We start from the raw sequence: 22,748 nt of genomic DNA, 5'->3' as shown, positions 1-22,748 counted from the left end.
ATTAATAGAGTACCATAAATTATTAATAGCTACTTCTGGGGAAGGGAGGTAAAGGGGATCTATCACATCCCCTTTATTTGAATCTAGTTATGCCATCTAGAATTTATTACAGTGAGAACACATTCAGGTTTTATTTGAATACTCAGTTAAATCAAGAGATAGGCTAGAAAAAATAAATCAAAATATTACTAGTGAATTACCTTTGGTTAGATGGATTATAGACTATGGACTATTTTTCCCTAGCTCACCATTTCTCAAAATTTCTAACAAACATATTAGACTATATAGGAAAAAAAACTAATTGACTGAATTACTACAAGTATTCAAAACTATATCCTAAATAGGCAGACATGTAAAAAGTTGACCGTAGTTTTATTTACATTAAAAACCAACCAAGGTCTCCCAAAATAGGGGGAGCATTTAGTTCTAAATCTTTCGTTTTTTGAACTCTATGATTCTAGAAACATACCAGCAGGAGGATTCTGTAAAAGCTGTTTGACTTGTGCAGGAGAAAGTTCTGTTCTAGTCATAGAAAGGGTTACGCCAAGTTGCTGCAATTGTGTTTTTACGTTGGCTTGCTCAAAATGGGCATATAACGTTGTAGCTGGAACTCTTCTTGAAGTACCATTTGGAGAACGCTCGACAACATAAATGACAACTTCTGTCCTAAAGGAAAGATAACCAATTTATAAAATACGGAGCATGGAATTCATGGCCATAAATCTCAACGCATGTGATTTTAGAAGGGTGCAAGCTAAATTCAAAAATGGTTGTTTTTTGCATGTCTTCTCCATTCACAGGAAAGAAAGGAAAAATTAATTAATTAATTAATTAAAAAAAACCAAAAATGGTTGTTTTAGAAGGGAATTAAAATGTTTTCTTCATAAATCTTGGAAAATAAGAAACCTTTACTTAATGCTATCTTCACTCATAAATCAACTTACATGATAAAGTTAAAATGAGGCAGGTAAATAAGATAGTATTTATAAAAGGGTTTGCTTAGCTGCAAAGTCATATATGAATATTATTTATTATATTTTCCACAATTGAAAAGTACTTTGGAGATTCTATTGAAACTTAGGGAGTGCCTCTCTACAATTAAGACTAAGAAGTAAAATCCGATTCAGTTAATATATCTCATTAATAATGGTAATTTTTCTAACCCTAAATATCCTAGAGTAAATGTCTTGCCACTAAGACAGAATATATACATAGGACAAGGGAAGTAAAGCAATCACATTTATCCATGAATGAATATAAATAGTAATCAGTTAATAAAACTTTCCAATAATGTCTTTGTGGCACTCAATTTGCACACAGCCATGATAAATGTTTCCTTCCTGGTCCTAAATGAAAATCCAAGAAATTACTAGCATCTAATGAGTTAAGAAATCTAAGTTTTTTAAAAAACTTTTGAACAAATGTTTCTATAAATACTGAATAATCACTAGCTGAGAAAAAACATTCTGCTCTGAGATTTAATTTGTGCTTCAGCAACAAAAACACTGTTGAACCTCTCTTTGGACTACGGCACGCAGAAATAAACAGTATATTTAATGTATACTTACTGATCATCTGGCAATGTTTTAATACCCTCTACATTTACAGTAAGGGTCTGGTTTCCTCCCAAAACTTTATGCAATGATTCTACCAACTGCTGTTGCTGGCTTCGAATATCTGCTTCTTTTTTGTTGAAAACTAAAACCACTAGCCCATCTTCATCTTTATTACTGGGCATACAACTATAACCTACTGCCTGTGGAATGACAAAATAAACAATATCAAAAATATGTACAGATCTTAAATTAGGTGTTTAATATTAATAGCTTAATATCTGCTAAAACAGGGAAAACTTAATATCCGGCAATGAAGGAAATAGTGCTTCTTCCCAACACTCTGTGCCCTAGGAGGTCACAAAATTATAAAGAAAAATATTGCACCCAAGAATAACTTAAACCTATAGAGTGAAATTAAAATTTCCTCTTCAACAGAGTAACTAAAGAGCTTTCTCCTCCCCAAAATTTTGAAATCCATTATTGTCGGGTGTTTCTGAACTGCTGAAGCAACTCTCGAGCCTATAATCCCAGAAACTGGGGAGGCCAAAGTGGGAGGATCACTTGGGGCCAGGAGTTTGAGACCAGCGTTGGCAACACAGTGAGACCCCATCACTAAAAAAAGTCTTTTAAATTAGCTGGGGTGGCGGCATGTGCCTGTGTTCTCAGCTACTCTGAAAACTGAGGCAGGAGGACTGCTTGAGCCCAGGAGTTCAAGGCTGCAGGGAGCTGACTGCACCACTGCACTCCAGCCTGGGTGACAGAGCAAGACCCCGTCTCTAAAAGAAAAAGGAAAGAAAAAAGAAACAACTCCACATATGGCATTATAAAAATGACTGCAAATGTTTATTTTACTATACAGATAGTCCCTGACTGATAATGGCTCAACTTAAGTTTTTCCACTTTATGATGATACAAAGCAATAAGTATTCAGTTGAAATCATATTTTGATCTTTTGTATTTTTTATTATAAAACTTTTATTTTTATTATTATAAATTAGATGATTTGTGTTAGATGATTTTTTCCAACTGTAAGCTAATCTAAGTGTTCTGAGCACATTTAAGGTAGGCTAGGCTAAGCTATGATGCTTGGTAAGTTAGGTGTATTAAATGCATTTTCCACTTACAATATTTTCAATTTACGATGAGTTTATCAGGACATAAACCCATCACAAATTAAGGAGCATATGTATATCTGATCCATGGAATCTTAAACTAAATTTTAGATATATTAATAGAAAGAAGTGATTTACACATATATGCTTTTAGAGTACGTAATGACTCTGTCAACTGACAAATACTATAATAAAAGTCAGTATCATTTCATGATTTCATGTAATATAAAACTTTATGAAACAGGTTTGTTTCTTACATAGTATTATGTCCAACCATACCTTTCTAAAGAATTGTTCTTTTATATAGAATCCTTTTATCCCTTGTCACCACTTATATGCAACTTTTAAAAAAGAATTCAAATTTACTCAAGTGTACATTACGCATTTTACTATATGTATGTTGTACACTATAAAAACCTTTAAATTATCATATTCAACTTATGTCTATTTTATACCTCATAGTCACTAAACAAAATTATTAAAATTTCAACTATATGCACTCAAAAGATATACTTTTTGACAGAGTGATGAGACAAAGAGACATTCTTTTAACAAGACAAGGTGATCACTTTCTGTTGTTGAGCCATGTTCAAGGGTCTAACACTCAGCCCTGCAGCTCTAAACACAGGTTCACGTACACATTGATTAAGTTTAAGAGACTGACATAATTCACAAGAGGCTGAAGTATAAACTAGATTGCAATATATTTATTTGTTATGGAAAAATGCACCACATAATGGACCTAAATACTCTCACTGGCTGATGAACAGATTCTCTGAAGCATCAGATTCAAATGAGAAGGTTGTCTGGTAGGCAAGGAATCTGAACAAAGAAAATGGGCTATATTGTTTTAATGACTTTAGCATCCAGCTATAATAGTGGCAATAAAGTTATATATGCCAAAGAGAATTCTTGTCCACTGGTTAGGGTATATACTTTCCTGGCCAATGTTAAATGAATACCACTAAACTGCAGATTTGGGTCTCGCCTTTATAAGAGCCAAGCAGACCATTCCCCTTTTTCTTCATTTATGATTTATAACTAAATCATATTCTTGTCACACCTTCCTTCAGTCATATTCCTCAACCACACACATGTAAGAAATCATTTTGCTTTTATAATTTCTATATTTTAAAAATAAAAGTATAATCATACTATGTTCAAGGAGTAGTAAAGACCTAAGCGATTGTTTTTTTGATACTATTTTAATCTAAATACCATATTCTCTCTTATACACACTCTTTAAAATTGAAGGTCAAAAACAGCATCGATACCTTAAATCGGCAAAAGGGATTTTCTTGTGTGAATTCCACGGGTGGAATGTGATTGCTGAAGTAGCCTTTGCCTGTCCCCCAGAAGGCCTGCAGTTGATTCCATTTTGCCAAAATAGCGTCTCTCTCGTCTCCCAGTAGCGTCGGAGCAGACAGAGCACTCGCGGTGTTTATCAACTGGCTGGACTGGGTAGGAGCTTGCGCAGGCTGACTGAAGAGACCACCTAATGCTAAAAATACACCCCAATCAGCATTAAAAAACCCAAAACTTAATCAATTCAGATCATAGACAAGGTAGGCAGAATAATGGCACCGCAAATATCCACATCCTAATCTACAGAACCTGTGACTATGCTACCTTACACAGCGAAGGGCCTTGGAAGATGTGATAAAGCATGTTAAGATGGGGAGATTATCCTGGATTATCAGGGTCCGCTCAGCGTAATCATAAGGTCATTAAAAGTAGAAGCTGAGCTCGGAGTCAAAACGAGATTTGAAGATGCTGTACTACTGGCTTTGAAGATGAAAGGAGGGGCCACAAGCCAAGAAATGCAGGGAGACTCCAGAAGCTGGAAACAGCAAGAGAATGGATTCTGTCCCGAAGTCTCCAGAAGTCACACAGTGCTGCCAACACCTTCGTTTTAGCTCCATGAAACCCAGTTCTGGACCTCTGATCTCCAGAAACCATAAAATAATAAATCTCTATTGTTTTAAGCCACTAGATTTGTGGTAATTTGTTATGGCAGCAATAGGAAACTAATACACTAGGACAAACCTTATGTCCTGGTCAAACTAATACACTAGACAAAGCCTATGTCCCTAATGTTAAACTTGCTTTATTAATGATGCTATCTTAATACAATTAATTCCATTACCAGAAAACAAATTAGATCCACAATATTATACCTACATCAAAAAAAAAAAAAAAAAAGAAAAAAAAGAGGAATGCATATGGGCACAGAAAAGTCTGTGAAGTTGTAGGATTTTTTCCTTTTTAAACAACATTTATTGCCATTATATGTGTACAATAAATATAAATTGGGAGATATAAAATAAGCTAAAAAATTGTTATATCAAAATCAGCTTACATTTTTCCTTCTCTTACTATAAAAAAATATATAATGAAAAGAATGAATGGACTAACCATCAGTATTCTTGGCTAAAGCTTTAGATGACTGTGTAACTCTGGGCAAGCCAGCTAATCTCTGTGGGCTACAAACTTCTCTAATGCAAAGGAGGGCAAAGTTTCTAGGATTTCCCAAAATGTGAGATAAGTACCCCAGTATATGAAATTATAGCTGTAAAGCAATAGCTGAGTCACTAACCAATTTATATAACAAAAAATTCTCTTTTGATGATCTCATTATATAAAGAAAAAAATCTGTTTGGTGCTAGTATGCCTTTAACAACTCATGATACCTGCATCTCATTTTTTAACAAGAGGAACAAGTCTAAGGCTCAGAGCTTAAGGGAAAAGTATCTATCTAGAATTTATTAAAATTATATTTTCTTTGTACTTAATTTCAATTATTTTTATAGCAAATAATACTGGTTTTCCAATTATAACAGCGATATAAATTTTTCTTTTAAAATAGCTATATTTAATGTTTAAAAGTAAATTGATGTGAAGAAAACTAATACAAATAGTATGTAGATAAAGAGAAAACCATGAAGATAGTACCAAAATGACCTGAGTTTTAGAACACTGTGTTAGATATTTAAGCTCCTTTCAGCTCTAAAGATTAAAGTACCACAAGGTCCATGGAGCTTCTCCAGGGCTAGGAGGAGGCTCTTTTATTCTTCGGAGCAGTATTACTAATTCCCAGATGGGCATATATAAAAATTGGAAAGTGGACTAGAAGTCAGGACACCTGATTCCTGGTTCATTATAAGCTCACTGTGTGGCCTTGAGCAAGAAATTCCTGGGCTTTATCTTCCTCAACTTTTACATGAGATGAATTAATTATGCTCTATACTGATTTACATTCAGTCTCCCCTTTTCCACTTAATTCCACACTGAATTGCAACCATACTAATCCACTCAAAGTTCAGTAGCTGGAAGTCACTGATGATCTCAAATTACAAAATCCACTACAGACTCTTTTAAAGCCTTAGTGTATTCGACTTCTTGTACCTTCCTACCTTTTAGGGTCCTTATGCTGTTGACTATTCCTTCAGCCCCCAAAGAAAATCTTCAACTTCTGCTGAACATACATCCTCCTTGAAAATCCCTTCTCCCTTAGATTTCCTGGCAATATCGTCTCTCTTGGTTTTATTTATTTATATATATAAAAACATACATTCATTCATTCATGCAATAAATATTTACTGAGTACCCACTAAGTGTCAGGCATAGAGCTAAAAACAGTACAGATACAGTGGTATACAAGACAAGGTTCGTTAAACAAACTGAGCACATGGAACAAATATTAACAATTGTGGTAAGTTCCTCAGAAAAGCACCGAGACCATGAGAGTACTAAGGAAGGGAGCTAATCAAGCCTGAGAGAGAGAGGGGTCAAGAGAAGGCTGTCCCATTAGAACTTCAGTTAAGGCCTAAAGGAAGTAGTCAGCCTGGCCATGGGGTAGGGGTAAAGACGAATGCATGTACAAAACTCTGTTTAGAAGAGGAGGGGAAGATGGCTGGCAAAGGCAATGAGGAGCGCTAGACAACGAGGCAGGAAAAGTAGACTAGGGTGTCACAGCAGTCAAGGTCTCCCACTGGCCAAAAATGGGACCGGGTAAGCATCAAAATGAATGATGAATGCAACTAACTGACATTTTTATTAAAGCCCATGCATTCGAAATGGTAATTTTAAAAAGTAAAAATCAGCTCTGGTGCGGTGGCTCAGCCTGTGATCCCAGCACTTTGGGAGGCCAAGGCAGGAGATCACTTGAGGTGAGGAGTTTGAGACCAGCCAGGGCAACATAACGAGGCCCCGTCTCTACAAAAAAATTAAAATAAAAAATGAGCCCAGCGTGGTGTCACACACCTGTGGCCTTAGCTACTTTGGGGGTTGAGGCAAGAGGATGGCTTGAGCCCAGGAGTTCGAGGTTACAGTGAGCTGTGATTGTGCCCCTGCAACTCCAGCCGGGGTGACAGAGTGAGACTCTGTTTCAGGGAAGAAAAAAAGGTAAAGATCAAAATTTTTAAAAATCCTAACTCCTTGGACACCATTGGCAATGAGGCCACCAAGTCTCTTACAAAAATTGTTGATTAAAAAGAAAGAATTTTTCCTGCCTTTCCTATACAAACTATGTATCAGGGTGATCAAGTAGTCTCGGGGGATGAAGGAAAGTTCCTTTCACAGAAGAATTTCGTGTGGAAGGGAGGAAATTAGAAAATCACCATTTTGCAACTGCTGATAAGATAACTTGATTGAGGCAATGATCATCAAGGAATGAAACCGTTAAGTTAAAGGCTGATGGGGAACTTTGTAAGACAGAGACCTGCTGTCACCATCTGAACCCGCTGATCAATCTTAGCACCACTGACCATGAGACAGCCTCTTAACGTGAGGTGATATGAAGCACACAGCACCACCTGCAAAGTATCCTCACCAAAAAGGTCAAACCTAAATCTAATCGAGTCCTTAAAGGTAACTTCATTTACCAGAATTATGAGGGATGAAGTTAAACAATACTACGAGGAAGCAAACAGAAAAATCCAGAATGGGGGACATTTCACAGGACAACTGGAAAATTCATGAGGGAAAAAAAAGAGAGTGGGGAATTTTCTAGACTAAAATGAACTTAAGAGACATAACAAGAAAATGTGTAGACCTTGTTTGGATCATGATTCAAAACAAATGCAGAAAACATTTTGAGACATAAGGGGAAATCTGATTATAGACTGGGTACTAGACAATACAAAGGAATTATTGTGGGTTGGAACGATATACATGTTTTTAGAGAAAGACACATAGTAAAGCAAGGGTGAAATGACATGCTTGGGATTTGCTTTAAAGTACTTCAGTGAAAAAGGAAAAAAGGGAAAAAGGAAATAGATAATAAGAAATGTGGCAAATTCTGACTTTTGATGACGAGCTGGCAACATACAGTGGTTCACTTCACTATTCTTTTTTTGTTGTTGGAATTTTCCATAAAGAACAGTAAGTGTTCATTGGATTTACTGACATGATTAATGACCTTAACTATCTGGTAAAGAAAATAGAAACCAGATTAGCGTGGGCTAGGAGGGAACTGGAGACAGAAGTAGGGGAGCTACTCTTCTCTAACAACTATTTCAAGTAGTCTGTAAAGGGGAGAAGAGTGGCAGCTGAAGTGAAATGTGAGATAAAAGTCATTTTTTCTTGTTGGTATTACCAATTTAAGAAGAAAGAAACTTCAGGTTTTTTAACAGATTAACTGCCACGTGAGTTGTATTTAACTCACGCTAGTTTTGAGCTTAGGGCTTCGTGAAGCAAAACCTGGGCAAAATGATGTTCTTATTGTTGCAATTAATATTGACAAATTAATTCTAAAAACATGGATTAAATGAACAGAAGTCAACAAATTTCATTTTTCATTAAATTAGAAAGGATCATTTTGTTTTCGAAGTTTTTATTCTATTTTCATAATAAAACACCGAGGCCCCAAGGAAAAAAAAATTTTTTCTAGTGTGGCAATGTGTTAAATGTGGATGAGAAGGACCACTGAGGAGAAAAATTGAAGACAGCTAAAATAATCACCAGCACAAGGGCCTAAAGAAGGTAGGAGCTTACGAGTTCCTAAGTACAGGTGAAAGAGGAAAGGAGGGGTAGAGGGAGGAAGAGGAAGATTTCACAGTGGGAATCTGAAGCAACTGCAATGAGAGATTCTATTTTCTCTTTGAAGCAGGGGGTCAAGGCTATCTGCTAAAAGTGAGAAAGGAGAAATCTGAGATTTGAAGAGACTAAAGGTTTAAAGTAACTGTATAGAAAGTGAGTTGAAAATAGAAACTTCACAGGATTACCAGGCAATGCTGAGGCCTGAGGCTCGTAATCAGGAATTTATAGAGGTACTATTCAATCTTCCGTAACATGTGACTTTTCTCAAGCAATATCCGAATACACAGTTGGGCTTACAAAGACTTGGAGGTTTTCAGGCAAATGTGATACAAAAACTGTAAGTTTAGCACACTGGCAAGAGTTGCTGAGATGGAAGCCATAGATTTAAGCCAGCTGGAGAGAGCAGTAAAGACAGACAGAGCTGATGGAAAGAGCAGCAACTATCAGTTGTCTAAAGACCCAACAGTCTTTCGGAGTATTCTGGAAAATCAGTGCTTTAGCTTGGAAAAGAGGTCTGGTGGTTGTAGGGAAAGCTGAATGTCTTCTCCTCTTCATTCACAGGTATTGCCAACTGAGACAGGCAGTAACTCTGACTGGTCAAAGGGAGCTAGTGAGTGTGAGGTCCACGTGGACAGGCATGTGTGTTGAGGGCAGGCAGTGGTCCCAAGCACGCTGCTCAATATTTGGGGGTTAACATCCTACTGGGCTTGGGGTGGTAGCAAGAGATGGGCTCTCTTCCTCCGCCTACTCAATATTACTCTGGAATCAAGTTTCCTAAATGACATCATCCGTATCGACTGCTTTAAATTCTACTTATGCTCTGATCGTTTCCTTATGTTTCTCCTGAGTTCATAGCCACATACACAACTACAGAGGGGGCAACTCAAACTACCTACAAACACCTGCTTTTACTTTGGTATTCTGTGTCTTAGTAAGAGCAAGAGCTCATTCAGTCATGCCATCCATGAGCCCAAGATACCTTTATCCAGTCATTAAATTTTATTGATTCTACAATTTAAGTCTCTCTCAACTCCATCTCCTGTTTTTTTTCTCTCCCTACTGACTGCCACTGCCTTAATTTAATTCAGGTCTTCGCTATTCTTGCTTAGATTTTGGCAACAGCGTCAGAACTAGCATCCCTGCCTCTACTCCAGCCCACCTGTAATCTATCCATTTCTCTCAGAAATAGTTCTAAAAATCTGATAATTTTTCTATGTAGCTTAAATCCTACAATGGTTCATAATTGCTTAAAGGACAGCTACTTATTAAAACATACAAGGCCCCTTATAAACCAGTTCATCTCTCTCTCTTCAGCTCTCACCACTGACTCTGCGGTCAATTATGCATTCAAACTATACTGACCTAGCTGCAGGTCCCAAATGCACTACGCTCTTCCATGAATCCATGCCTTTGTCGATGTTATTCTTGGAATACCCTGGAAGTCTACCTTGTAGACTATGAGCAGGGATTATGGTTTTCAACTTTATACACCAATGCCTGACATACAATATATACAATAAATAGCTATGACATAACTAAATGAGCCCCTTTCATTTTTGAAACAGCACCAGATTCAAACTCCCATTTTTCCTATCAAAGGTAACTGCAACTACGATTACTCATAGCTGGAGAGACTTTATTTCAAGGAACAAATGCTTCATTTTTGCTTTTCTCTCCTTAACTACTTGGACATTTCATTAAAATTTGTATTTTTGCAGGACTGTAGAAAAGAAGAATGACTGGAACACCAGAAAGAATGAATTCGGAAACAACTATTCTATCATCTTTATCCTACTGGTTAGGTAATCCTTGGAATTCATGTTTAATTATTAATCTTCAATGACTCAGTAGGATGGATTTTAGCCAGTAATCAAGTTACCTAAGAAAAATGAAACAAAAGTGACTTTAAGAGGTACCTGACTGTGGAAAAGTGAAGAGAGCACGATGCAGGGAGTCAAGGAACTTGAATGTATGCTCCTGTGTTTCTTCTTGAGAGATGTGAGGTAAGTCACAATCTCTCAGTTTCCTCTCTTCACCCATAAAATAGGGATAGCAAAAGTGCTATCTCAGAGAGTTCTTGTGAGAATTAAATAAGTTAACCCATAGAGGATAACCCCTGGAACCTACTGCCACACCAGCTAATAAGGAAGCTATCAAAGACTAGTATCAGACTTGCGTCAAAAGGACTTGGGAGCCAACTTGAAGAGGCTCGCATTGGCTGAAGGGGGAATAACTCAATGTGAATAATAACTGCAATGGATTAAAAAATAAATAGTTCAAATGCTTGAGTTACTGACATTAAAAAAAAAATGGTCACCTTTGGAGAATGCTAGACAGCCAACTCTTCATTCTGAAAACTAGTAACGAAGGAAAGGATCAAGCAAACAGATAAGGTGAAGCGTCTCTTTATAGAAGTATTCCAACAAATAAGTGGAAAAGGAATTGAGGTAGAATAGCACCATTTTGTAACCTCTAATGAATTAATGGATCCAGGTAATGATCACCAATGGCTGCTAACATCACATACAAAAAAGAGACAATTAGACATTATATGCCTCTTGATAAGAACACAATACCTATAAAATAGTTTTGCAAACCAAAAACTGATCAATATATATAAGTCCCCAGATACAACCCAATTATTAATACAGAGAACAAAGGAATATGCTAAGCTATACCACAGGAACGGAATTGGTAAAGTCTTGACGGAAAAACTCTAACTGAGGTCCCCAACCCCTGGGCTGTGGCCCATTACCGGTCAGTGGCCTGTTAGGCCCGTTAGGAAACTGGCCACTTATCACCACCTGAGCTCTGAGCTCCACCCACACCCCATCCCCAGTCCACAGAAAAATTGTCTTCCATGAAGCTGGTCCCTGGTGCCAAAAAGGTTGGGGACCACAGCTCTAAAGGACAAAAGATCTGATTTCTCCAAAAAATTAAAAAATAAAAAAGAGAGATAAAAGGGGAACCCATAGAGATATAAGACAGGCAAAACTAAACAATACTGTTTACATACTTGAATGACAAAACTATAAAGAAAAGTAAGGAAATGATCGCCATAGAACCCAGGACTATAGTTCCTCTGACAGGGAAGTGTTGGGAAGGGAATGGCGGTGGACTTCTGAAGTGGCCAGCCAGGGTCCACCTCCTGACATGCGCAATGGTTACAAGGGTGTTAAACTTACATATAATCCATTAAGCTGTACTTTCGTGCAGTTTTCTCTATTTGTGTTATTTTTAACAACAACAAAAATGTAAGTGGAATGAGTCTAAACAAAGGATCCTAATCATGCCCATCAGTCTTCTCCCCAGCTGCTGTCATATATAAACATGAAAAGTAGCTTATGAAGTCTTTTAGAATATAATATTTACAATTCTTAAAAAAAAAAAAAGATAATACACTAAAGTATTTCAAACAATGCACTCAATTACGTTAGCTATTATTGTTACAGTTTTATATTTGAAGATGAAAACATCATACTTACTAGTTTGCTGCTGTTGCTGTGTATTAAATCCTCCAAATCCCAGTCCAGTTCCCAAACCAGTACCTAAACCAGTACTACTTCCTGTTGTTGTGCCAAACCCAGTACCAAATCCAAAACCTTTGTTCTGAGTACCACCGAAGAGTCCTTTGAATGAAAAATTGGAATTGCATAAGTTAAAAAAAAAAACAAAAACCAAAAAACCCTTAATCTCTACCTCATTTACTTCTACAAACGACGTAAGATGGCTTCTTACCAGTAGTGCCCGTGTTAGTCGGGGCAGAAAAGCTGAATGCTGAACCTGCAGTTGTAGATGTTGTTCCAAATCCTCCAAACCCACCTAATTAGAAAAGGATAAAATAGAAAGGAAAAATCTTTTGTATACATAAAAGCAATTTCTTTTTCAAAGTATAAGTAAATGCTACATATTAAATCAAAATATATTTATCTAGTTTTTCCTTTCTCTACTTTCAACATCAATTTTTAAAAAAATTATATTACTAATCAAGAAGTCAATGTGTTGCAAGAAATAAGCGACTAAGTATTTAAGATAGAAAAATCGAAATGCTATATATACTCAACTAAAGGGGAGATTAATAGTAACACCCAAGAAAACATGTTAAGCCTACTGCCCTAACTCAAAAATGACTATGGGCCGGGCGTGGTGGCTCACGCCTGTAATCCTAGCACTCTGGGAGGCCTAGGCGGGAGGATCGCTCGAGGTCAGGAGTTCGAGACCAGCCTGAGCAAGAGCGAGACCCAGTCTCTACTAAAAAATAGAAAGAAATGATCTGGACAACTAAAAATATATATAAAAATTAGCTGGGCATGGTGGCGCATGCCTGTAGTCCCAGCTACTCAGGAGGCTGAGGCAGAAGGATCGCTTGAACCCAGGAGTTTGAGGTTGCTGTGAGCTAAGCTGACTCCACGGCACTCTAGCCCGGGCAACAAGACTGTCTCTAAAAAAAAAAAAAAAAAAAAGACTACGTATGTACTTTTAGAGTAGGGGTTGCAAATTCAAATGCCTAGAAGATTTAGATTGATGAGATTAATGAGCAGACCATGTGTTTACTGACAGGTGGAACTGTTTAAAGTGAACAGTTTGGCTGGTCCCATGGTAGTGGGTTATCAGAACTTATTAACAGTAGTGACACTAAAGTTGGTATTCAACCCCCCACTGCTAAATTTGTCTGGCTAAAAAAAAAATAGATAAAAAAAAATAAAGTGAATAATTTGTTTAAAAAAATAGCTGCAATTCCTAAATTCCAGCAGATTACTATTACAGAAGAAGGGTACTTTAGTAGTGTCATATATTTCCATTTTTCCCCAAGAGAAATAGAAAAACTGGATTTTCCACGTAAAATTCATTGGTTTTTAAACCCTAATTCAACTATTTTTTTGAAACTAATTCAAATGGTTTAAAAATAGTATTCCAAACATATCATGTGGGCAGACTTGTTCCAGTTTGCAACCTTGGTTTTGGCAAATTAATTTATATCTACATTAGCTTGTATTTCTACTTAGTCGGTGTCAAGACTAAGTCACTTTTCAAAGGAAATATATCAATATACTTACCTCTATGCAATAAGAATGTGTTTCTTGAAGGAAGAGATAAAGGGAAAGAAAAAAAAAAACCACGAGTGGAGGCAGTGGCAGGGAAGGTGAGCAGGGTTCCCACAGGCCTCTGCACCACAGTTGGGCAACTCAGACAGACAAATTTTTAGATGAGTCTAGAGATGAAATTAATCTTAGCTATATCTAACTTGACATATAAATGGAATGCTAGCGAATCCAAAACTGTTTTATTATTTTTAACTCATTTCAGTCTTTAGCTAATTATCAATGGGGTGTCAAAAAGCCTTTCAAGACAAATGTTTAATTCATTAGTGCTGAGTTATGCCACAGGTTTTCTGGGATTCTACCTTTGATCTCATACATTTCTAGTATATAAGACAGATTCATCAATATTTTAACATAAAAGAAAAAACACAACCATTTGATATTAATCACATAATTTTTGGAAAACTACTCAAGAATAGACTGCTTGTTGCATGCAGCCACAACCAAATATTCTATTTACTTGTAGGTTCTATTGCAGTACTGCAAACTGTAAAGATTTTGATAAAAATCACCTAAAGTATTAAGCATTGTTCTTAATCTCTTTTTATTACTCCTCACTTCCATGGAATAACTATGATATAATCTGAATTGGCTACACAATAAAAACATTAGTTTGTGTCTCATCAAGCTCCATAACACCAAAAATGTTTTATTACTAATAACAGATCTACAAGGATACAAAATAAAATATAAACAAGAATTTCTGTCAGCCCTTTGTTGCAAACTAATTAACACATATAAAAGTAGTTAAAAACAGTTATATTATCATAACTCAAACGTAACAGTGATAACTCCAAATGAACATGAAATCAAGCAAATACCAACAGGTTTATTTATTGCTGTTGAATTATGAGCTGAGTGGCTTTATTCAGAAACATACATTTCAAAATAAGGTTTCTGTTTTACCCAGTGCCAATTTTAAGCAAACAAGAAAAAGTAAACATACTAAAGGATAATGATACATAAGCACTTCAAATATATCTTAAATCATAATAGATTATTTTACCTTTGGTATTTTCAAATATTCGTCAAACTATTTTCAACTCAGATGTTAGGATGATATTCACATTGCTATAATAAGTGAATGAACAAAATACCAGACTTCTCAAATAAGTTTTAGGGAATAAATGATGTTTACCAAATGCATATAATTGGCATGGGCATAAGAGGCATAATGTAAGAGAATATGGACGATAAATTCATATACGAGCAGCTGAAGAACAAGGTTTTTCTATAGGGTCATTGAATGTAAAAGTACATATAAATCTATTTTAAATTTATATATATATATATATCTCCATTGTAGTTTGTGTTTTGCAAAATTTTTCATCAGTTTCAAACAATCCATATAGATATGAAAATTTTCATAATTATCTTTTTGAATGTAATGATATCTAGCCTACCTTTTAGAACTCAATGCTATCTGACAATAAATTAAGCTGCTCTCTCTGAGCATTTCCCAAAAATCCAGTAACGATTAGGGATTCTTTCTATAATTACACAACTTATAGAAATGTATCCTTATCTTCTGAGTTGACCAAAGAAACACATTATCATCATTATCATACAGGTTAAAAAACAAGAGAGATTACTGCTGTTCGTATAAGACTTGTTTCTCTTTGGAAACACAAGGACAATAACATGAAATCCCAATGAAAGATGCAGAAAAATGACAAATGACTGCAGGAGTCCAAGAATCCAGGAAAACAGGCCTGACTGGTGAGCTTATATTTTGGAAGATATATCTAATAACTTAAAAGATATATTCTATCCAAAATTATAATCCAAATTCTTATCATTTGGAAGATACATTCTTTTCAATTAAGTGCAAATATAACAGGGGAACATTATAACTTGCAAGGCTTTTCAAAACCACCTTTTAAGACAGTCAAAACTTGATACAAATGTTTTTGATTCGATATAAGGAAATGAATTTCCTTTCCTTATTGGAGAAGTCACTGTTCTTTCCCAAACTCCAGGAATCAGGAAATATTCTTGGACTCCAGCTCCCAAGACTCGTTACACATACGACCCGCAGTATCTACCTGCACTTGCCAGACTGTTACCAAAATTGAACGGAGTCGCCGAGGTAGTAGAAACACCGAAATTCCCAATATTAAAGTTCACTGCAGGATTAGCAGTTAATCCGAAACCCCCAAAATTAAACCCACTGGCGGTGGAGTTGGCAGTCTCAAGCCCACCAAATCCTGATAGGCGTGTAGGCAAAGAAACAAAATTTTAAAAAGGGAGAAAGGGAAGAGGAAGAAAAAGAAAAGAAAGCAAGACAAGGATTAGAAGAATCAGCAGAAGGCTTCACAGAAGTGAACAAACCTGACTTCGCTCCAAAAAGGTTAAGAAAGCAGAGGAGGTGGGGACAGACAGAAGGAGCAGGAGCGTGAAATCCCGTATCTAGGACCACCAGGGGCTGGGGCGAAGGCTCCCGCCCCTCTGGGGTGGAACCGAGGGAGCCGCAGGGCAGCGCCCCGGGATCCCCAGCCCTATCTCGCCGAATCCGGCAGCGGGAGCCACGCGAGCGTTTCCGCCCGTCCGGCTGCGGTGGAGAAGGTAGAAAGGGTCTCGAGAAAGGGGAGAGGGGAGCAGCCGCCAATCTCTCTGAGTCGAACTCCCCGGCGGCGGGAAGCGAACCGCGGCGGGACAGGGCCCTGCGGGGACCCACGCGCTGTGAGCGAGGTCCGGGCTGGACCTCGAATACCCCCGCGGCCTCCCCAGGAGCCGCCTCGGCCCGCTCTGCTGCCTCCCGCCCTTTTCCGATGCCTCTAAAGTCTCCGCGCAGGCGGGAGACCCCAGGATCCCCAAGCCGGAAATTCTCGGACCGAGGGGGCGGACCAGACACTTCCCCTTTTTCCCCGGAGAAGAGCCAGGGGGGGATCACTCACCCGCGGGAGCCGCGGTGGCTGCAGCGGTGCCCGAGGTGCCCGTGGGAGCCCCAAAATTGAAGGCCATGTCGCGAGAGCAGAGGACCAACGAGCTGCTCCCGCGACGCTCGGTGCGCTGCTCTTTTCGGTCCGGCTGGGAAACCGCAAGCCGAATCACCGAGTTCCACCTCCTTTCTGGCCTGACCGAAGAGGCTGAACGCAGCGCGGGCGTAGGGAGTAGATGGTGGTGAGGGAAAGTCCCTCGGACCTGCTCGCTTCCGGGGGCCTTAATGGCTTCACGTGGCGTAAGGTGTCACAGCTGTGGTGAAATGCTGGGGAGCGCGCGAGGGCGTGCCGCCCGAGAGCCTTGCAGCTGCTGTAGGGGGTTCTTTGGAAAGAGTGTGCGGCGCTGAAGTTGTCAGGCAGGAGGCGCCCCGGGCAGCTGGAATTTGCGCGCGGTGGACACGGAACATGCTGCCCTGGCGAAGTGCGGCCCTAGGAAGTCGGGAGGTCTCCCCCGAGCGAGAGAAGTTTGAACCCAGTCAGTGAGTAGGCGCAGGAGAAGCGGCTGAGAGGAGGCACGTTGGAAGAACTGAAAGAGAATGGAATAGCAGCAGACATGTCTTATTAACTATGTGCCAAGCGCTCTTCTAACCATTTTACATATTTTCATTTAATCCTCCACTATCTTGTGAGGTGGGCTTCTATTATCCTCATTTTATGGAGGAGAAAACAGGCACAGAAGGTCAGGCTGTGTCCAGAGAGTCTGAACTCCTCACCACTGCGCTGTCGGGTGAGCACTGACCGAGACGGGAGAGGGGCCCCCGGTGACGCCAGCTAAGATCCGTGCTGTCCCATGGTGGTTGTCATATCGTTTAATACTCAGAATAAGCCGGCAGAGGAGATTGTGTTAGCACCTGTATTTTACAGGGGAGATGAGAGGACTGAGGTTCAGAATTACTAAGCAGCTTCCCCAAGGTCACCTTGCTGGTAAGTTCTGGAGTCTACTTTAGAACTCGGGTTTCTTGACTCCAGAGCCCCGATTTATAAAAATTACATTATATTATATTGCCTTGTAGATCATAATGAGGATTTCAGCCTATTTCTTGACGGTAATGGAAAAACCTTGAAGGGGTTTTAGACAGAAAGGTGGTATGGTCAGAATTTTATTCTTAGACGGTCCCTCTGGCTGAGACAAGGAGAATGGAGTGGAGGGAGCCAGCGTGTCTGAGGAAGGTCGAGCTTTTAGGAGTCCGTTGCAGCTGCACAGGAAAGAGATGACAGTGACCTGGATTATAGCTGTGGTAGTGAGAGAACAAAGAGAACACATTTGAGAGATATTTAAGAAATAGAACATATAAGACTTGCTGCTGGTTTAGACATGAGTAAGGATTCGAAGGTAACTCCCTGGTTTCTGGCTTGAGCAAATGGGTGAATTATCTGATTCCTGCAAACTCAGTGTGCACCGACACCCACTGCACTGCCTTCTCTCAACATTCGTCACAGATACAGTATTTATTAGTCTTTCCTCACAAGTGTATATGTTGCATAATAACAGGAACCATGTCCCTCTTGTTCTGTGCCCAGCACAGTGCCTGGCATATCACAGGGCCAAAGATATACCAACTGAGTGAATGACGGGTTGGTAGGAACCAGATCTTGAAAGACCTTCCACGCCATGTTAAGGAGCTTTGATTTAGCAGATAGCCTAATGGTTATGTACTTAGCATACCTTTAAAAAAAAAAAAACCAACTAATCTATTGGAAAGGAAAACTAAAAATTAACTTACAGAATCTACCAAAGGCCGAGGAATTGGAGGTGCAAAGTATCTTCATAAATTGGGGGCGAGGGGAAGTTAAAATGAGAGGAACTGTTTGAAAGTCCATTTAAATACTGCAGAGCTCCCCAAATCCCCTTCTGACTTAGCGCAGCCAAGTGATGCTTCTTCCCCACCATAGAAAAGGAGTGGAGGTTTATTCTGTAGAGTGATTAAAATAGTAGCGTCTGGCCGGGCGCGGTGGCTCACGCCTGTAATCCTAGCACTCTGGGAGGCCGAGGCGGGAGGATCGTTTGAGCTCAGGAGTGTGAGGTTGCTGTGAGCTAGGCTGACGCCACGGCACTCTAGCCCAGGCAAGAGAATGAGACTCTGTCTCAAAAATAAAATAAAATAAAATAGTACTGTCTCTAGACTTGGGGGCACCAGACATTATTGAGGGTGAGTAGTATTGCACTAAATACTGGGAGCTTGAGTGGACATGCGTGCAGAATACTGAGATGCCAAGTCATCTTCCCCTACTGCTCCTACAGCGTTGGCAGCCTGGCTTCTACCCTTCAGGCAGAAAACTAGGAGAATCTTCTATGGCAAAAATGGCTAGTAACTAGAGAAAAGACAGAATTATCTGACATCAGAAATTCCCTAAATAAATGGACTAGTCAGATCACTTTATAGCAGTGGTTCTCAACTGGGAGCAATTTTAACTTCTACTTCCCCCACCTCCAGGCACATTTTGCAGACATTTTTGATTGTGGCAACTGGGAAGATACTACTAGTGCCTACTGGGTAGAAGCTGAAGATGCTGCTAAATACCCTACAATGCACAGGACAGACCCAGCCCCGCTTCCCCAAACAAAAAATTATATGGCCCCAAATATCACTAGTGCACAGTTTGAGAAATCCTACATTATAGTAAAGTTCACAGTTGAGAAACCCCATTCTGGCATTCAGAACTGCCAATCAGCTTTTAAGTCTCACTCTTTTTTTTTTTAAAGGACGTGACAGCGGAGACCCGCAAAACCCCCACAGCCCCGCTGCACTGCCCAAGTCTCACTCTTAAATACGAGTAAACCTGCAAGGATTACCAGGCTGAGGAGAGCCTTTAACATAAAATGTTTAGATCAAAACAAATAAAGAGGGAAAACAGCAGCTTGGAGAAAACTGCAAGAAGAATGAAACTTTCAAAAAGGAAACATATCTTCAGAGAAATAGGAGAAGATATTGCAACCATGAGATAACATCAGGATATTATTATTTTTTAAAAAGGGTTCCTTGGGGGAAATAAAGAGAGCTACTGGAATTTTAAATGTATTACCAGAAATGAAAAGCTCAATAGAAGAGTTGAAAGGTAAAGGTGAAGAAATATCCCAGAGAGTAAAGCAAAAAGACAAAGGAATGGAAAATAGAAGACAAAATAAAATTAGAGGACTAGTTCAAAAAGTCTAACACTGATATAATATAGTTCCAGAAAGAGTACAGAGAAAAAAATCTGTCTTTTAAAGTTCGTCAGGATTTGGTCTCTTCCTGTCATCCATTCATTCAGAATTGATTGAGCCCTGCTGTGTGCCTGGCACTGTTCTGAGCACTAAGCAAGAGAGGTGGGGTTCCTGCCTTTGTGAACTTACAGCTGGGTGGGGGACAGCCAGCGCTGAATAAATGGTACACTGTGGTGACTGTTCGAGAAGGCAGCGCAGGGGAGGAAGTCGTTAAATAATTCAAGAAAATTTCCCGTAATTAAAAGATGTTGCTGGATTGAAATGACTGACCAAACGCTCATTACAATGAATGAAAATAGACTCACACTAAGGCACATTCTGAAATAATGGAACCATGATGGCAAAGAAGTTTTCAGAGAGCAAAGCAGGCCACACAGAAGAGACCGGGAATCCAAATGGCTTTGGACTTCTCAATAGCAACACTAGCTAGAAGGCAATAGGGAAATGCCTTTGAATTTCTGAACAGAAGTTATTTGCAACCTCGAATTCTATTCCCAACCAAGTTAGAGATCAGCTGTGAAGGGAGAACAAAGGCATCTTCAGACAAGAAATTTCTAAAAAACAAAACACCTCCTATTTCTTTTTTTGGCAGGTTTTTTTTTTGCAGTTTTTATGGTTTTATTTAAACACAAATAAAATGTGCACATTCGCTGTCTATTCATTTTTCTTCACTGCGCAGCCTGGCATTGGGATTGGTGACTCTGTGGCCAACTGGGCTGCTCTTTCCACAATGGCTTTGCGGTTCTTGGAGGAAACATTACGAGCAATCTCCGCACAGTAAGATTTGCTGCACATCAGCAGCACTTCCAGCTCCTTGACGTTGTGGACCAGGAACTTGCGGAAACCGCTGGGCAGCATGCGCTTCGTTTTCTTGTTGCTCCCATAACCAATGTTGGGCATCAAGATCTGGCCCTCGAATCTTCTCCAAACCCGGTTGTCAATACCTCTGGGTTTCCGCCAGTTACGCTTGATTTTGACATAGCGGCCTGACTGGTGCCGGATGAACTTCTTGGTCCTCTTTTTGACGATTTTGGGCTTCACAAGGGGTCTGAGGGCGGCCATGATGCCGAATAGGAGATGGCTGCCACCTCCGTAGGCAGCGCCAAGAAGAGAGACCACCTCCTATTTCTAAGACAATTAGTTACCGGAGGATGTGTTCCACCAAGAGGGAGTCAACCACGAGGGAGGAAGGCATGATATGTGGGAGACCTGACGCAGGGGAAGGGGTCCCCAGGATGACAGTCCTGCCTCCTACTTAGAGATCAGCCAGTCCAGCTTGTAGCAATGCAGAGGCTCTGGGAAAGGCTACTTCGTAAGCATGAACAGTTTGAGAGAGAGTTAGACAATCAGCAAGGAGTTCGGGGTTGAATTGGTGATAAACACATGGAAAACTAAGCCAATGGGACAATTCAATGATGTTTGAGAAAGGAAAAGTAGTAAAAGTTTACTACAGAACTCAATTGTAGAAAGTCTCCACATAATCCCAATAATGTAAATTGAATATTGATCTAGCCAGAATTGTGGAATAACTATACTGTAAAATGCCAGAAAAAGGAAAAGCTGAAATAAAAAATGTTAAAGCCCAAGATAGCTACAGGATGGACATACAGGTAATAGAAACTGGGCCTGTGAAGTACACTGAACTCTCACTTGCAAGGCTGGGACCTGTGCAGTATCTCACTGAATGCACCCTTGCCTACCGGATGCAGCGCAAAGGCAGGATAGAGCCGACCATCCCTCTCCAGACCCTAAGATGCCTACATACTCCTTAACTTTTCATTCTGTATACTTTCACCACGTATTTGCTTTATCGTGTATATAATGTCACTGAGAACTGTAAGAATGTCACCTTTGCTTCACTGCCCCATTTTCCCATTTTCTGTGTAGCAAAACATGTAAATACCGTGCCTCGCGTAGCCCACTCCAGGATGCATTCTCGGTTTGCGCTAAGTTTGTGTTCTTGGGCTGTGGTTACTCAACTTGACTCAGAATAAAATTAACGTTTCTTTAAGTTTATAGGGCCTGTTGTTTTAACCTTATTTTAACCTTTCGGTAGACAAAAAGATGGGAGGAGGAGGAAAGAATGAGTGTGTTTAGGGAAGGGGATAGGAAAGAGCCAAATCTTCAGCCTCTATGATGGGGAGTCACGGGCGATGCTCAAACTAAAATTCACCAGGCCGCATGTCATCTAGAGTCAAGGGGGTAAAGTAAAAAACAAACAAAAAAAGGTTAAAAGAGGTGCTTCTGGGAGTGGTGCCTGCTTTTCTTCTTTTCCTTTTTTAATAACACACCTTATAGAATTGTTTGATTCTTAAATCTATGTGCTTGTATGTATAGCTTTAATAAAAGTAAAAACAAACAAACAATGACAAAAAAGCCCTTGTAGCTATCAAAATTACAAATGTCCTTTGACTCAGCAATGCTACTTCTGGGAATTTTGCCAAATCATTTATCTAAATGATTTGGCAAAATTATGGAATAGGGGGTAATTTGTTACAGCGTTATTTGTGATAACAAATGGTTGGAAACAAACAGGGGTTTGGTTAAATGATTTGTTGCCGTTTATACAAAGGAATACTATTCAGCCATGAGGTGGGAACACAAAAAGCTCTTTATGTGCTGATAAGACCTTGAGAGAGGTCAAAGATAACTTACATGAAAAATGCACGATTCAGAACACAATTCATGCACAGTTTATCCAACAAGTGTTTAGAGTGGACAGACAGCACGCAAATAGCTTCAGAGACTTATCACCACAGTCTTCCTCATAACCTGCCCAGATGGTTTCTTGC

The 22,748-nt window shown here is 39.3% G+C and overlaps 1 protein-coding gene and 1 pseudogene across 2 annotated transcripts in view; both read right to left on the bottom strand.

The window, feature by feature from the left end:
• The window catches only part of NUP54 (nucleoporin 54kDa), a 57,107-nt gene extending 40,208 nt beyond the window's left edge, over nt 1-16,899 (bottom strand). Inside the window, exons 1-7 of the mRNA XM_012650971.1 lie at nt 16,707-16,899; nt 12,446-12,529; nt 12,193-12,336; nt 3,943-4,169; nt 1,569-1,756; nt 470-666; nt 14-35 (exon numbers count right to left, since the gene is read on the bottom strand). Coding sequence (XP_012506425.1) covers nt 14-35; nt 470-666; nt 1,569-1,756; nt 3,943-4,169; nt 12,193-12,336; nt 12,446-12,529; nt 16,707-16,773 — 929 coding nt within the window. The 5' untranslated portion in view covers nt 16,774-16,899. The remainder of the gene's footprint in view (nt 1-13; nt 36-469; nt 667-1,568; nt 1,757-3,942; nt 4,170-12,192; nt 12,337-12,445; nt 12,530-16,706) is intronic.
• A 3,715-nt stretch (nt 16,900-20,614) lies between these two features.
• On the bottom strand, nt 20,615-21,061 carry LOC105815732 (annotated as a pseudogene). Its single transcript, XR_001137758.1, has one exon. The product of XR_001137758.1 is annotated as a 60S ribosomal protein L32 pseudogene (transcript).
• Nucleotides 21,062-22,748: the final 1,687 nt, after the last annotated feature.

This window comes from Propithecus coquereli, unplaced genomic scaffold, assembly GCF_000956105.1.
Source record: "Propithecus coquereli isolate 6110/MARCELLA unplaced genomic scaffold, Pcoq_1.0 Scaffold343, whole genome shotgun sequence".
In the NCBI taxonomy this organism is placed as follows: domain Eukaryota; kingdom Metazoa; phylum Chordata; class Mammalia; order Primates; family Indriidae; genus Propithecus; species Propithecus coquereli.
This window is presented reverse-complemented; position numbering and strand designations above follow the sequence as displayed.